This window comes from Cibotium barometz, chromosome 10 (assembly GCF_041138505.1).
Source record: "Cibotium barometz isolate CiBa-2024 chromosome 10, ASM4113850v1, whole genome shotgun sequence".
Lineage (NCBI taxonomy): Eukaryota > Viridiplantae > Streptophyta > Polypodiopsida > Cyatheales > Cibotiaceae > Cibotium > Cibotium barometz.
Window position 1 is genome coordinate 25,122,489 of NC_141055.1, and position 17,517 is coordinate 25,140,005.

The 17,517-nt window shown below is 39.8% G+C and overlaps 1 protein-coding gene across 2 annotated transcripts in view; it reads right to left on the reverse strand.

The window, feature by feature from the left end:
• Positions 1-11,996: 11,996 nt before the first annotated feature.
• Positions 11,997-17,517, reverse strand: part of LOC147634699 (eukaryotic translation initiation factor SUI1 family protein) — a 42,518-nt gene continuing 36,997 nt past the window's right edge. For both annotated transcript variants that reach the window (XM_086803838.1, XM_086803840.1), the window contains 4 exons: positions 13,960-14,379; positions 13,527-13,635; positions 12,768-13,413; positions 11,997-12,578 (listed from right to left, as the gene is read on the reverse strand). In XM_086803838.1, coding sequence (XP_086659964.1) covers positions 12,454-12,578; positions 12,768-13,413; positions 13,527-13,635; positions 13,960-14,379 — 1,300 coding nt within the window. In that variant the 3' untranslated portion in view covers positions 11,997-12,453. The remainder of the gene's footprint in view (positions 12,579-12,767; positions 13,414-13,526; positions 13,636-13,959; positions 14,380-17,517) is intronic.

Consider the following 17,517-nt stretch of genomic DNA (forward strand, 5'->3'; position numbering starts at 1 on the left):
TAGAGAGATCCCCTACTTTTAGGGCCAAAAGTAGGCATCATTATGAGGTTTGTCTCCTTAAGCCTCAATAAAATTAGTCTTAATTCTTTAAAATTAGGGATCCTTACAGGGCCCTTTTTATGTTCAAATGCCCCCTAATGCTTGATCCCAACTTGTGCCTAGAATCGGACTAGGTTCGGGAGTGGGAAGGCTTGGCCAGGAGATCGGCAAGCATAAACCTCTTCTTCGACACACAATCGACTATATTGCAAGCATGTCGGGGGCTATGGAAGCCAATGGTCACTTGATTGGATATACCATGGATGTTTGCTAGTGGTTGAAGTATAAGGGTTACATGAGTAAGCATATGCTTTTGATGATGATCATTTGGGGCATTAGATCATGAGTGGATATTGGGCAATTGCTTTCACATTTTGATTGAGATTTGGGCCAAATTGTGGGGAAACTATGGCAAAATTTTTGTGATTTGTCTGCACTCTACGGTGGGTAAAGAAGTGCAATTCAATCCCAACTCACTCAAGATCTCTCAAGGGTCTTTGGAAGTCTTCAAATGGTGTCTTAAGGTGGTCCTAACTAGCCATCAAGGGGTTGATTCGGACACCATCTCAGGGTACAAAAGTGGACAGTTCTGTCAAGCACCCTAATTCAGTCAAAAATAGGGCGGACTGAATTGAAGGTGTTTACATAGCTTAAGAACACTACTAAAGAGCTTCACACAATGAGCCAAAAAGTTTCCAATTCCATGACCGTATGGATGGTCAACTCTCATTGTTGACTTTTAGCTAAAAGTCAAAATAGAGAGGTATAGGGGTGTTCGAAGTGGTGATCCAGGGTGATAGAAGTGTTCCTCTCATCGAGATGAACATGGCAAGCCTTTGATCTTTCAATTCCAACATTGGTAGCACCAAAAATCTTAATTTGGTACCATGGGTGACCGTGAACAAGAGGGAATGCCTTTTCATGACATGAGTGATCATATGGTGAATGATGGCATATCAGGGTATCAGGGCACACAAGTGGAATTGCACAAGTTTCTTTGGAGCACATTACTTTGGATATGCTAAAGGTTACTATCACCGAAGCTATGAAGGATGCACAAACAGATATTTGCTTCCAAAACAGTGAGCTTTTAAGGCAAAACAGTGAGCATATGCGGCAAAGCAATGTTCTCATGGAGCAAATGTTCAATGCTATGAATGAGGGCTTCAACAAGAAGCTTGGTGATGGGATAAATGAAGTGCAAAGGTGTGTGGAAAATATTGACACTTCCCTTGATAGGACAAGAGGCTGGTCACAACCACAAAGGTCATTTCCAAATCCATCATCTTGTGGGCTTAGTCGGCATGGAAATGTTGAAATTGAGGTGAGAACTTCTAATGGGAACACTCAAAGTACGAAGACAACACTTCAAGAGAACCGAAAAGATGTTTCTCATGTTGAATCACCATTGTCAAAGCCCTATGGAAAGGAAGAAAATCATAGGCAAGATTTGATGGAGTCAAAACAAAAGGAAATAGCCATAATTTCTAATGAAGATGACAAAGATAGATATGCACAGTTATATGATGAGGTCATATACTCCAAGTTACCAAATTCCTTGACAAAGGATGAATTTGTGGATCGTATGATTTCTACTCCTATTGGAAGCTTATGGTTCAAACATGGTGAATCACTTATGGTTCAAACATGGTGAATCATTTGTAGAAGCTTTGCTCTCTTTTGATGGGGAAGGAGTCACTTATATACAACTCAAGGACTGGATTCGCAATTGGGATGCCTACTTTTGCAGTGCATTTTCATGCAATTAGGGGGACAAAGTGAAGCAAGTGACATGCAAATTTGGAGGCAAAGCTAGATAATGGTGGCTGCAAGTAATGCATGAGTACAAATGGGATTAGGCAAATTTAGCCTATGAAGTGGCTACTCAAGAGCAATGGAGTTTTAGGGAAAAATGCATGCCATTATTACATGTGGATTCATTGCCTAAGTATGCTAAGGAATATTGGTATCTTTCTTTCTTTGTGCCTAACATTGAGGAGAAGGAGATCATAGGTGGATTTGTGCAAAAATTAGGCAAGCAGTTTATGCAAGTGTTCCAATGCATCATGGATATTGTCAATGACATTGCTCCTAATGAGATCATGTTGTTGGTGGAGCTCTTTACAAGCCTACCCCGTCTATACATTTGCTTTCTACTAGGAGTTCACTTCAGTCCACATCTCTTATTGGAAGCCATTGCTATGGGGACACTTCAAGTGATGAAGGCGATGTTAATGATTTATGTCAAGTGGCTTCAATACATGTATGGATGGTTGAAAATGAACCAATGGACAGCCATGAAGATGCAAGTGTTGATGGGAAAGATGAAGAGCAAATGCATGGTTCTCTTCTTGGGGATAATTGTATGGATAAAGATGAATGCAATGAGACTCTTCTTGATGAGGGAGACAACTCTTATGAAGATCTTCATGGTGTTGCATTGCATGAGGGATTTGTGGTTGCCGACCATGAAGATGTGGCATATGATGTGGATTCACAAAATGATAAGTGTGGATGAAGGTAATAATGTGGTTGATTGTGATCCTTATGAGACGACAATTATGAGGAAAATGCTTTGGGTAATGATGATGATGATGCTTTGGTTTATGGAAGTGATTCATGGGTGGACTTTGATGGCAGATAATTGGTTGGTGAGATGACACTTCCAACCATGATGTTTTATACCCATTTGATCCCGGTATACATGGAAAGATGCTTGATGTGGATTCATTTCCATATGATCCGGGTGGACAGCATGCGTTGCCACTTGAAGCAGACGGATACTATGCATTGCCATTTGCAGCGGATGGGTATGGTGTCTTTGGACAGCTGTATGCATGGAATGGGATGATGTCATGATGAATGGTGTCATTGCTGCAAATTTACTGTATGGACAGCCATGGCCATTGGTGTATTTCACCACTCATCAATCAATGCTCAACAAGACTCTGTGGGCTTATGGATATCATAGAGAGCAGTCCATATGTACAACAAATAAGTGGACAGCTCTATGTGGAGTTCTTTTGTGTGAGGCACTTTTGGAGTTGCAACAAATGTACTTTTGCATTCATGAGGAAAGTCAAGAAGATTCCCAACAGCTCTCCATACATGATTTCGAGGAGACGAAACCTTTGGGTGGGGATGGCTTGTAATGAAAGGGGCTTGGAATTAGACTCAAAGATAGCCCACGGGCATAGATATGGCCGGGCAAGTATGGAGACCCAACATTAATGAGTGTGAAAAGGTGGGCAAGTATATAAGTGAATATTGTAACTAGGGGCATAACATACTTTTACTAATGAAATCATACTTCTTGGCGCTCCATGCTTCTATGGCTATGGTGGTACTCCCTTGAGTGCATGTGGTACTCCATCATGAGTGCATGTGGTACTCCATTATGATTGTAATCTTTCTCTCTTTCTTTTCCCTATCTTTACATTCTTGACCATACTTGTCATACCAATCTCTAGCATTGTCTAGATAGCATAGGTATTTCAAAAGGATCAATTATCAAGATATCATCATCATTATTTCCTTTAAATGGACTTGGAAAGACGTGATTATTTGATGGACTTAAACATTCCCTATATGGGCTATCATAAGTAAAACAACGTTCTCTCTATCAGCATCAATCCTTCCATATATTCCACACCTTTAGAAATGGTTTGAACATGATAGCCTTACCTCTACTCTTTTTTGGTCTATATAACCTTTTTATGGTCATAAACATGGAATTTTATTATATCCACTTCATTAACAATGGCAATTCTCTACCTACATAATGTTGTAAATGCATAAACCATTCTTCTTAATATGGTGACAAGAAGAGTTGTATGTTAGATCAATCCATTTATTTTGTTAGTCCTATGGTTTTTATTTCTAATAATAGCTCTTATATAGTAGTCCTAAAACAATCCTTTGTCTCTTAGTCCCAATTTATGATTTGGCACTTGAACTTATGTCATTTGGACTCAAGTATTATTCACTTAGCTCATCCAAGACCTATTATTTCCCTCTTTATCTCAAGTCCAAACCAATCCTTTTTATCTTAGCTCATCCTTGACTCAAGTCCTAAACTTTCCCTAATTGACTCTCCCTCGAGATGTTGGACATTGTAAAGGTGGTCCATTAGAATTCAATGGGTTCCATGTGAGCAGATGCCTTCTTTAAGGCATTGAAATCCACCTTGTCTTCTAGTTTTAATGATTAAAACCATTAACTTGCCTTACCATCAAGCAAGAGGACAAAGGCACTCACATTGACTTGGTCTTCTACATGTCCAAATGAATTAGATTTAGCAGATTCATCATACGTAGTCATTATCTTGGAGATATGGACTGGCTAAGATATTTCAACAAGTTCCAATGCAAGTGGAGTCGCAAGGTGGTGATACTTCAAGCTACCCCTCTCCCTATTTCCATTGCTAATCTAAGTATTTCCAATGCAAGTGGAGTGGCATGAATTTAAGCATTAAAAAAATCAAATTCTTATATAGGAAAACACATTATTGATTCAATATAAATTACAGATAATTCCCATAAAGTCAGCACATGATGATTCAAAAAGAGTAAGTCTTGCCAAGAACTACCCATAATTTAAGAGCTGGGTCCTTGCAAAGATTCAGCAGGAATTCTGTGTGACTTCATATGAATTACACAATATATTTAGCGAGAAAAATGGTGAATATAATGGATTCAAAAATTAGCGACAAAAATGTGAATATAATGGATTCAGGAAAATGCGTGAATAAGGAGAATAGGGCTTGATTTACATGATTTAAGAACTTCAATGCATGTTTTTAACCGTGGATTAACGAGAGATTGATTTACTTTCAGTAGTGATGCATACTGCACGATTCTCAAATAAATCCCACGTGTTTTTGTTAAAAAAAAACCCCATCAGATTACGCAAACTATGATTTTTCATGGGGGTTTAGAAAAAATGCCCCCTCTCCTAAAAATTTACCTTTATTTTTTCTTTTTCTTTTTTCTTTTTTTTTAACTGTCACTTAAAATAAGTAAAATGAGTGGTGGTATTTTATGGCCAAAATACCTGAAAATGGGCATCTGATTCATTTCTCATGATGACTATTAGCAAGTGATTTTCAATTTATACTTGAACTGGCAGTTCCTTAATGGGCAATTACTCTGATTAAAGACTAGACATTCCCTTTTCATGCACTTTGAAATCATTCACACCCATGCCATTCACACAAGCAGTTGAGGAATCTTGGAGAGAGCAACCAAGAATCACACATGATTCTTGTCTGAGACTACGTCATATAGGATTATGACCATAGATTTTTGTAAAAATTAGCATTTTGCCCCTTAATTCTCTAATTAATCCTAAATGCCTAATCTACTATGACAATTAAAAAAACAAAGATGAAAGTCAAATCCTAAGCTTTAGAATGACCTATGTAATGTATTATTAACATGATTATGCAAAGAGTAATGACTGAATTAAGATCTTTGTAAATTTGCACTCTAACTAAGCAACTTTGTACTCCAACTAAGCAAACAGAAGAGTCTACTAAGAAAAGTGAATGCAAGGAGAACCTTAGCTTGGGCATCTTCCCTAATGATGCAAAAGATGTTTACCAAAATGGGAATAATCTAGTTCCCTTGCAAGATGGGAGTAAGGAAAGAATGCAAGGGTGGATACGGGGCTGACATCCCCCTCTTTAGGAAAGCTAGGAAACTCGCCTTCAACACTAAGGGTGTCACTCTAATGGTGCCTTGTAAAAGTGCATAGAGATCAAGGAGGGAAGAACCTATGGAAGAGCTCACCTCAAGCTCAATGCCATGGGTGCTTGCAAGATGGGGGAGGTGGAGGAGAAGCAAACAAATGAGAGATACATGACTAGAGAGAGAGAGAGAGAGAGAGAGAGAGAGAGAGCATGCAAACCCTAGAGAGAAAGCAAGCAAGCAAGCTATCAACACAAGAGCTCAAGCAAGACTCAATTGTGAAAATGGAATTGCTCATTTGTAGAAATTCCTTATACAAAGCCTTTATTTACAATGTCCACTCGACCCATGGATTGTCTAATAGCCCAAAAAGCTAGTGAATCTAAAATCTAGCTATGTATGCAAAAAAAGTAATTTGCACATGTTATTTACACATATATATTGTAAGCTCAATTAGATCCCATAATAATCTTACATCATGTGTCCCGACTCCCTACAAAAGGTGATTTCAAAATGGCAACTGCACGTAAAGAAAGCATGTTAACCATGTAGAAAGAGTATAAAAAGCCTTATCTTCAAGGAGACTTGTTAAAAAAAGTGTCTCTTCAATTGATAAAAGGTAAACACAAATGTCCTTAATACATATAGGATAATTTTTATATTGCATTTTGAGTGTTCTTAAAAAATATTTAAGGTATTTTCAAAGTAACGTTTAAAATTTAATACTTTAAACTCTCTTGCAAAAGAGAGTTTAAACTCTCTTGCAAAAGAGCCATCAAATCATTTTTTGGTACTTTAAACTCTCTTGCAAAAGAGCCATCAAATCATTTTTTGGTGCTTTATTAAAAAAAAGGCCAATATCTTTTTGTTGAGAGTATTTTCCTAGTATAAATATCTTTAAAACAATATTTGTTAAGAGAAATGAGTTTTTTACAAAAGTCTCTTAAAGCCACAAAAGTGGCTTTTAGAGATAAGTGTTAAAGCCACAAAAGTGGCATTTTCTTTACCAGAAAAGTGTTAAAGCCATAAGGTTGACGTTATTAAAATCAAAAGGAGAAGTTTAGAAGGGAGGATTTAAATGATATTTAAACCATTAAAACTTTTAAAATTAATAAAAAGAAAACATTTTGCAAGTTGGGTCTCCTCGATCACTTAAACATCATCTATTGCACTATGGGCACTAAATGGAACAAAACCTTCACTGAACAACAAAATATTTAGCATTGTGAACTAACTTAAGAGTTTCCCCTTGTGGAATAGAAGTGTGTTTAGTTGATGGTGTGTTTGGCTCCTCTTTGTGGATGTAGTAGTCCTCAAGGAGTAGTAGATCTTCTAGTATAAGTGAGTCATTGATGAGCTCACTCACCTCTTAGATTAGTTTGAAGAATTTGGATTTTAATAGTATATCCTAAGGACCAATGGGTTTAGTATGTCTGGGGGGAAAAGAAGAAGAAGAGGAAAGAAGATCAAAAGAAAGGTAAAAAAGAGGAGGGAGGAGGGATATGAAGAGAAGAAAAATGAGGGATATTGGTGGGATGATTCTAGGTGGAGTCTTTTAGGGAGGGGTAAAGGCTGGAGAAGATGATGGAGGGGCTAATGGGATGTGTCAACTTAGTGGTTTTGGGTGCTACTAATGTAGACATTTTGAGATTTGGATCTTTAGCAACATCTCTTTCTTGGTCTTCTTCTTCTTTTTTTGAAGCAAACTTTTCAAATTGGCATCATCACAAAAGATTTCCTTCTTAGCTAGGTTAATAGGTAGGTCACATGAATTATTTTGATGGTGGGCTCACGTGTCTTTTTGATATGTCAAATATGCTTACAAACAAGCATATTTTTTATATGTCAAATATGCTTATAAACAAGCATCTTTTTGATATGTCAAAGATTCTTATTAAGAAGGTCAAATAGACAAGGATTCACATTGGGTGGTACTGGGCATGAGAGCATGGGCATGAAGGTAGTTCAAGAAGATGGACAAAAGTAGACTTGGCCACTTTAGGGGGCAAGCATTTTTTGAGATAAAGTCTACAAGCATCGAGAAAGGGGTAAAAATTGGTCCTTAAAGCCCCTAATGCCAAAAAATCAACACTAACCTTTAAGATAGTTTCCCAAAGAAATAGTATTTACTCAAAGATAGTAGAATAAATGATTTTTTGAGAGTATTTTAGTGTCAATTTTCACACGTTGAGAGCTATAGACATTTCCCCAAAAAAATCCACAACAAATAGGTTCCCAAAGATATACTATCTACTCAAAGATAGTAGAACAAAATGTAATTTTTTGAGAGGATCTCAATGCCAATTTTCACACAAGGAGAGCTATAGACCCTTAAAGCAGATAGTATCCCACTCAAAGATAGTATAACAAAATGTATTTTTTTTTGTGAGTATTTTAGTGTCAAAGGAGAGCTACAGACACTTAAAGCAGTAGAGGGGATGGGGGGGATGTGTGTGTGTGTGTGCGTGCACGTGCGCATGCGCGTGTGCGTGCGTAAAAGGTGCATCTAATATATCCTTGTAAGCCTTAAATTTTTTTTATCTCTATCCCATTATAAAGTGGCAAGCGCTCATCCATCCTTGTAACCTTTTTAAAAAAATTGATCTATGTACATTCATGTAAAGAGACAAAAACCCATGAAAGGAAAATAAAAATTTAAGGCTAAAAGATAGCCCCAATTAAAAACAAGATGGAAGTTAATATAAGCAAATGATCTTAGGAATCCATTTTATGATTGCACAACATCAATGTGTTGCTGATAGTCTTGGTAAATCTCTCTTTTTTTGTAAGAGCTTCCTAGTGCATGAACTTATGCCTTTCCATATCTAGGCTAACATGCCTCAAAAAAGAATCCATCTGCTCTACCCATTCTTCTTTTGAAATCCTCACAAGTGCATGAGGGGAAAATACCATACCTTCTATTCTACTCCTTTCTCTATAGATCCAGGAGTTGAGACCATAAAATTCCAGGAATTGAGACCATAAAGTTCCACATGCTCATTTTCTTTAACCACATGTATTTCTGACACATTGCATTCCATATCTAGTTGAGTCCATCCTTGTATGCATATCCTTTGTCACAACTTTCCTCCACTATACTGGCTAGGCTAAAATGCTGGGATGGTCTTTGATCTACCTCAGTACTTTGGTCTCTAGTGTTGCTCCTTAGCCTTTTGTGCCCTCATAAGTACAAAGCCACCTTGTTGTAGTCTATTATCTCTCTCTACAAGGTTGAGTGATGTCCCTTCAACAATTGGCAATGCATTTGGCACGTTGAGTGGCACACCCTCAACACTACTTGAGGGTGTCCATGTGTCATCAACATTATCTTGATAGAGCGAGATTGTTTATCTTAAAATTCCAACTTGAGGGTGGCACACCCTCATCAATACTACTTTTTGAGAGTATCCATGAGTGATCAACACTATCTCCATAGAACCAAACCATTTGTCTTATATTCTCACTAGTGTGTTGATCCTTGCAAAGAAGCATGGAGCAAGAACTTGGACCTTTCTAGCCTTAGCAATCCAACACTAAGGGACCCTTTTTTTTTTACGCCGGTTACAATGTGTGACCTCCAACAAAATAGAACAATTTACACACAATCTCACATGCTTTGAAAGATCACTATGTAATTTACTATACATTAAATAATCTTTGAAAGATCACTAAAGTTGAGATCTATTATTTGCTCCAAATTTAAAATTTCAAATATAAACAACCAATTATTTAGTAAGTGCAGGTACTACGTAAGCATAGAAAGATGTGTTTAATACTATCAATCAAATTATGAAAGATCACTATGCAATTTAATATGTACCACAACATTCTTTAAAAGATCACTTTGTAAAATTACCGTGTACACCAAAAATGAGGTCTATAATTTACTTATTCAAACTTAAATGATCAATGGGAAACAATCAAATAGTTAGTAAGTTTGTAGGTAAGCATGGTGGCGTTTAAATTATTGCATGGAAACATGTGTTTAAAATGAACAATTGATCATGAATGATACAAAATATTCTAGGATATTAAAGAGGAAGATATTCCCTATGGTTATGTTTTTTGTGTGTGTGTGTGTATTGGTTGCACGGCATAAGAAAATTTCATATTTTTCTTTAAACCTATAAGGCTGATTGATCAAGCATAAAAGGACCCCACTTCATTTCAATAAGGTCATATATATATATATTTTTTTAAAAGCCTTGACGACCCCCTCTCAACTTTATGCCATTGCTTCTTTCTTGCCACTTCCTCTTTCTCTTGTGTTTCTCAAGCCTTGGAGCATGCTCTTCTAGGCCAAGCAGACATACTAAGGAGGGCAATGTGGCATGTTTGGAGGGAGGCAAGGATTGGAAAAGGTACCTTGGGAAAGCTTGGAGATGATGGCATTGCATGTGCACTAGGAGAAAAGGGTTAAAACCACAATGATATGTTTTTATTGTTTATGATTGGGATAGAGAGAGTCGTTGGGCATATGATATTTGGTTCAAGAGAGAGTCACTACAATAAAAAAAACAAACAAACAAAATCCATTTGCAATAATCCATGTTACCATTCTCCAAGCTGGACTACATCTTTATTTTACAAGGTATCATAGACAAGGCCATGTCATGAAAGAAATGTGTAATGCTACTTTCTGGATTTTTGCAAAGCCTTAACTCTGTTCCCCGATCCCTTTTGATACAACACCTACAACAAGAGCTCCAATTCTCACATGAGATGTAATGACTCTACACAAGGCAGTAATTGGCAAAGTACGTGCACTTGGTGTACTCTTGGGAGATATATGTAGCCTACCCCAATTTTACCTACACTCTTTCGTCTATACATTGATCAGATTGCAATCTGTGGACAATTTTGGAGACACGTGCTCGCCATTGGCCCACGTGCTAGTGCCCATATTGCTATATTCCAACAACATTGTCTTGATCTCATATTCAACAGAGGATTTGCAGAAACACTGGGATGCATCAGAAAGATTTTGCAAGGAGAGTGATCTTACAGTCAAATTTGGCAAAACTGTGGTTATGGTCTTCATCAACAAGTCTTATGTGGTCACCTCATGATTATCTATCTAATATAGAGAGGCCCCAATGGAGATTGTGCAAAAGCACATATACCTTGGAATCACTTTTACGGCTCCCAAGCTTTGCATGACCACGACTGTCACTGGCCAACTAGCCAGCTAGAGGGCACGCCTCTAGCCCATCTAGAGAGATTGTGTTTTCAGACTCATTTCCAAGAGCCTAGTACTACATATTGGCTCTTTAATATTTGAATAGGACCAACAGCTATGGATAGGCCCAAGGAAGCATGAGTTGAGAAACATAGAGAAGCTACAAGTAATGATTTCATCATGCATGCTCAAAGGTAAACCATGAGTACTACAAAACATTATACGTGCAGAGTTTGTCTTGGCCTTCATTGGTTACAGATTCCCTCTTTCAAACCGTCACATTCAGCATGTATACATTCTTGACAGAGACTGCCTCCCGCCGCCGCACCTAGGTGGAGTCCTCTATGCAGTTAGAGAGAGAGAGAGAGAGAGAGAGAGAGAGAGAGAGAGAGTCACACAGAGCTAGATCGCCCTCCTGCTCATTGACACAACCACCACCATTAATTACACATGCATGGCATTCAGAGGAAGTTCAATGGTTTCATGCACATAGCCTACAAACAAACCGTCTCCCCTCATTTCAGAACCACCTGGATCCCTCCTACCTCAACCTCACAGCAGATCAACCGGATCATACAGTTAGATCTACTCGAACTACACATACATCGGATGTGGGTGTCCCTGTCAAACATTGGTAAGAAACGTTAAGTTCTACAGAGAGCACTTCTTGGGACTCTCAAAGGATAGATTCTTTGAGACCTTGAGAAAAATAGAGATACGCGTCACATGTTTACACATTCAAGAGCGATTGGCCAGCTCGGTATCCTCCCACCACCTCAGGGTAGAGACTAGCTGAGCTGAGGATATCTCCCAGGAGATAAGGATATGCAGAGTATGTACCACTGGAGAAGTAGAAGATGAGACACACTATATGTTCAGCTGCCCAACCTACTACATGGAACATCACAAAGCATCTCATAACAACGTGACATTCAAGCTTGAGGGGCAAACAAGTTATAGAACATTCTCAAATCTTGTTGCCATGTTTAAATAATGGATAAGAAGGCAGGCATGAAACACATTATAAAGACCATTACATTGTTTGCCACCTGTCACCTACACATGTAACATCAATTACAATACAAGCAAACAAATAAACTATCTCAAATCTCCATATCATACTCAAAAGTTCCACATTAATGTCCAACGACATATGTATCAAGCTGAAATATAAAGTCCACCAAATACGTGATTCGTAATAGACTTGATAACTATTGTAAAGCATGCAGTAGTGCACCTAATTGCAAACAGGGCCGACCAGCAGTCTTAAGTGGCTCTGCTCGAGCCCTATGCATGTGTAGATTGTGCATGTGACTGCATGGATATTCACTGTTGAGCAAGCACTTGTATCGTCCACATGACCTCTTTGTGTATGTGCCATACAGGCTAGAACCTTGAAAGAATGAAATTTTGCAGCTTTAAGACCCTCGTAACAATATACACTGTAGCTCAAAAGCACACAACCTCATCTTCAGTTTCCACATCAAGTTGCACCACAATCTGATACTGACAGTTCGAGATTCTCTATTTACTATGAAATCTTCTTCTTTATCTCTTAGTCTTATCAAGAATCTCAATGTACTTCTTTGGTATGCCATACTGTTGAACCAAGTGCTTTCCAAGATCCTCTATAACACCACCTTGTACAAGTACTTCATACTGGCCCTTCTTCCCTGTAAATGCCCACCCCACCCACGCACCCAGCAACAAAAAAGAAAGATCAACCACTTGAAACATAAGTATAAAGTTGAGCATCATCATGTTAACCAATCAACAGTATAAAAGAGTAAAATAATTGTCTTAAGCAGAGAATTACACATCTCAGCTATTTCACTTGAAAGATCAGACATTGAACCACTCACCAGGCAGCTCAGCAACTGACGTGCTGCAGGCAAACTTCTTCTGTAGCTCATTGGCCAGGATATCTGCATCCACAAGAAACGACTCCATCCCAGACACTCTCGTAACCTTCTTGCTTCCTTGCCGCCGTTCCATCATTATCTGCACACTCTTAATTGCTCCCTTCCTGAGCGCGGACTCATTCCCCCTGATGACTTTAAAGTGTGCTTGCATGCGGCTCAAAACGGTGGCACCCAAATCTCTCTTATGGATCTCTGTGGGATAGCTACTCCCCTTCTTGATGGTGCCTTTGTAGAGTGCATCACATAGCAATGCATCAAGTACAACTACTGCCTTGTCACTTTGTTTTACTAGGTTCTCTTTCTCCACATAGGCGAATACAACATCGGATGCCTCGGATGAACCATATAACCTACTTGAGTCAGCACCAACTGCCTCAAATATTGGACTGACATGAGGTGTGCATTTCCAGACTTCTGACACCTCCACTTGCCCAGCAGACTGATGTCCATCATTGGTTGAAGGCACTGTATTCACCTCCTGAATAGCAGCTTTTTTCACTGGTTTGAATGCTAGATAATCTGTATGTCCACGGTTGAAGCCAAGCAACATGACCTCCTTCCGATGCTTGTCTTCTTTTGCTGAAATCTAGGAATTGAAGAAAAAAATCGTATCCTTAGAAACGAATTTTTATTTAATGAAAACCCTGAACTAATAGCAAGATTTTAAGCAATGTCCAAACAAAAATGAGGTGTTCATACCAATCCAGTTGATGATTTAGATTGTAGCCACTTTGCGAGCTTTTTGTGTGATGATTTTTTCAAGTCCAATGTCTTTCCTGGAGGCCTACAGGACAATATGTGGTTGGACCTGTTGAGCAATAGAAGCAACTATGTTACCATCCAAAAAAAAAAAAAGTGTGTGTGTGTGTGTGTGTGTGTGTGTGTGTGTGTGTGCGCGCGCGCGCGTGTTGAAGGTCCAAATTACACCTTAGCCTTAAACAAAGAGAAATCAAGAGAGAAGGGAAGGGCTTAGCATCAAACCATAAGTTCTAAACCTTATGGAAAGTGAACACTCCATAGCAAAAGCATGTACAGAGTGGGAATATCAAACCAAAAAAATAGTTCATCGTCTTGGAAGGGTACATGTGTGACAATCCTAGAACAAAATTATCAGTAGCTCTGTTAATGTTACCACAAAGTACTGCCTGGCATAGGCAAGTCCTTTTCTTTGACAGTTGTGTGGAGCGCCTGCAGCAAACACTTGTCTAGAAGTGCATCAATTTCCTCAACAGTCATAGGTGTCTCCACAGATTCACCATCTTCGTCAGCACCATCATCAACTTTTCCAGATTCGATTTCAGAAGCTAGACCCTCCACCTCTTTGTTGGCAGCTTCCTTGGGGATCTCCTGTGAGGCTAAGTTCATCATACGATCTGTCGCATCCTTTACCTCTTCTTGTTCACTCACAGTGCCAGTATCATCCTCATCCACACTTCTAGCATCCTCATCAGGCAATACTTCACTTGATTCTCCTATCACATATGCTGGATCTTTGCCCACCATATCTTCAAAAAATCCCTCATTAGGAACATAGCGACCTTCAGCTGATTCCCTGCATAAGTTGCAATCCACAGTTGAGTAAGTATCCCCTTCTGACCTGCCACCTTAATCAATGGCATGATTGCTTTGTTTCTATAATATGTTTAGAAAAATATAACCTTGGATGATTTAGTCGATGCTCTATATGAACTCTCCTTATTAGTAGATGCTTGTAAATTTGTATTAGTATAAACCGTGAGTCATGGTGACCACTCAATGCGAAGGACAATGTAACAACTTTTCAATCCAAAAGAGGTCCTTACATGTTCAGAAGGGTCACAAGGGAAATTGTCACAAGTCAAAAAGATTAAAAAAACATTCTCATACTCAGCTCAAGGATCCACCCTACCCAAGGGCCAAGAGGTCATCAGTTTGAACCCCAACATCCCTTCAAGTAAAGAAAAAATCTTTGCACACAAACGTGTGATTTTGGTTGTCCCATCGCTCTCCCAAAACTGACAAACCCATCCACACCCCCTACCCCCCCGCTGCCGCCCCCCCCCCCCCCCCCCCCCCCCCCCCCCCCCCCCCCCCCCGGCGCTCTTTCCCCCTTTTTCTTCCCCTTATTATTATTTTTTAAAGAGAGAAAAAATAGACCACTAGTGGCTAAAAGAAAGTGTTTAAAATATGGCATGGAAGACTAAAAGAGAAAAGTTTCAGGACTTTTGTGATGCTAAAGGCATCAAGAGGGAGCTCTCTACTCCTTATGATCCTCCACAAAACGGGACAGCAGAGAGGATGAACAGGACCATTCAGGAGAAGGTATGTTCTATGTTGTCACATGCTGCATTACCTCATGGTTTCTGGGCTGAAGCTGTTATGACAGCCGTTCATCTTATAAACAGGTCACCTAACACGAGGCTTGGTGGAAAAGTGCCAGAGGAAGTATGGACAGGGAAGCCTCCGTCATACAAGCACTTGAGAGTGTTTGGTTGCGTTGCGTACGTGCACATACGCAGGGAAATGCGCACCAAACTTGATCCTAAGTCTCACAAATGCATATTCCTAGGATATGGTGACAGAGGTGAAATGGGATATAGACTTTGGGATCCAGTGAATAGAAAGATTATACGCAGCAATGATGTCATTTTTTATGAAACATGCATGTATAAGGAGCCTGCAAGGCAACAGGAGCCTGGCAGAGTCATCTTTGATGATGATGGACATCATGGACAACATCCAAGGGCTGTAAATCAGCCATTACAGCAGCAAAACCAGACCTTAAATGGTGCTGAAAATGGTCTAAATGGACAGCCAGAGATGGCAGAAGATATCCCTATGGATATTCCACAGTTAGAGGAGATACCGGGCATGATCTTTCAACCTTATGGCATGGAACAGGAGCCACCAATAGGTGATATGCAGGCTGGACAGCAACCTGCAAATGATGGTCATTGGGTACGGAGGTCCACACGACCCTCCAGAGCCCCTGACAGGTTTGTTCTAGGGGTTGACTACTTGATGCTCACTGACTGTGGGGAGCCCTCATGTTATAAGGAGGCTTTACAGAGGGCAGACAAGGCTCTTTGGGAGCGTGCTATGAAGTCAGAGATGGATTCTCTGCACAAAAATGGAACATGGAAGTTGGTGCATTTACCTGCAGGCAAGAAGGTTTTGCCATGCAAGTGGGTTTACAGGCTCAAAGTTGCACCTGATGCAAAGCCAAGATACAAAGCCAGGTTAGTGGCTAAGGGCTTCAAGCAGGAGTATGGTGTGGACTTTGATGAGATCTTCTCTCCAGTGGTCAAAATGACCACACTTAGAGCTGTATTAGCTTTGGTTGCTCATGATGATCTGGATTTGATTCAGATGGATGTGAAGACTGCTTTTCTTCACGGTGATCTCCATGAGGAGATATATATGCAACAGCCAGAGGGTTATGCAGTGAATGGAAAGGAGAAGCTTGTATGCAAGCTGAAAAAGAGTCTTTATGGGCTCAAACAGGCACCAAGGGAATGGTATCATAAATTTGATACATTCATGAAATCCCAAAATTTCAGGAGAAGTGACATAGATCACTGCTTATACACCAAGAAAGCTTTGGATGGCAGTCTATTGATCCTCATCTTGTATGTTGATGATATGTTGATTGCCGGGAAATCTCGTAAAGAGATGGATGCCTTGAAGAAGAGGCTGCATCAAACCTTTGATATGAAGGATTTGGGTGATGCAAATCACATCTTGGGTATGCGGATACTTCGGGACAGAAATCAGCATGTGTTGTATTTGTCTCAGAAGGAATACATTGGCAAAGTTTTGCAGAGGTTCAATATGGATGGGGGGAAGAAGACTAGTACTCCTTTGCCTCCATATGTGAAACTCAGTGCTATGGACAGCCCACAGTCGGATAGTGACAGGGCTGATATGGCCAAGATTCCGTATGCTTCAGCTTGTGGCAGTCTCATGTATGCCATGGTTGCTACTAGGCCGGACATTGCATTTGCAGTGGGAGTGGTTTCTAGATACATGGCCAAACCTGGCAAGAAGCATTGGGAAGCAGTGAAAGGTGTCATGAGATACCTACAGGATATGTGCATTTGCTTTGGCCAACAGGATGCATTAGTGCATGGTTACACGGATTCGGATTATGCCGGTCATCCAGATAACCGAAAGTCTACTACCGGTTATGTGTTTACATTCATAGGAGGTGCTGTGTCATGGATATCCAGGATGCAAAAGTGCACTGCCTTATCTACTACAGAGGCCGAGTATATTGCAGCCACAGAGGCTTGCAAGGAGGCATTATGGCTATCTCGGCTAGTGGTTGATTTGGGTTATACAGGGGATATTCCATTGTTGCATTGTGACAGTCAGAGTGCCATCCAATTGGCAAAGAACCCTGTCTTTCATGCAAAGACAAAGCATGTGGATGTGAAGTATCACTTCATCAGAGAGGTGATAGAGAACAAGCAAATTCAGCTTGTTAAGATTCATACGGATGACAACCCGGCTGATCTGTTGACAAAGAGTTTGCCTCCAGAGCGGTTTGCTCATTGCAGACACTTGATGGGCATTGGATGAGGCCAGTTTCAGCCTTGATATGGCCTTGTATATTATCATGTACATGCTGATTTTTTCTTTTCCTTCATTTAAGGGCACTTTGCCTTTAAGTGGGAGGTTGTTGGGGTAAAGGCATTATGCCCACCCTTGT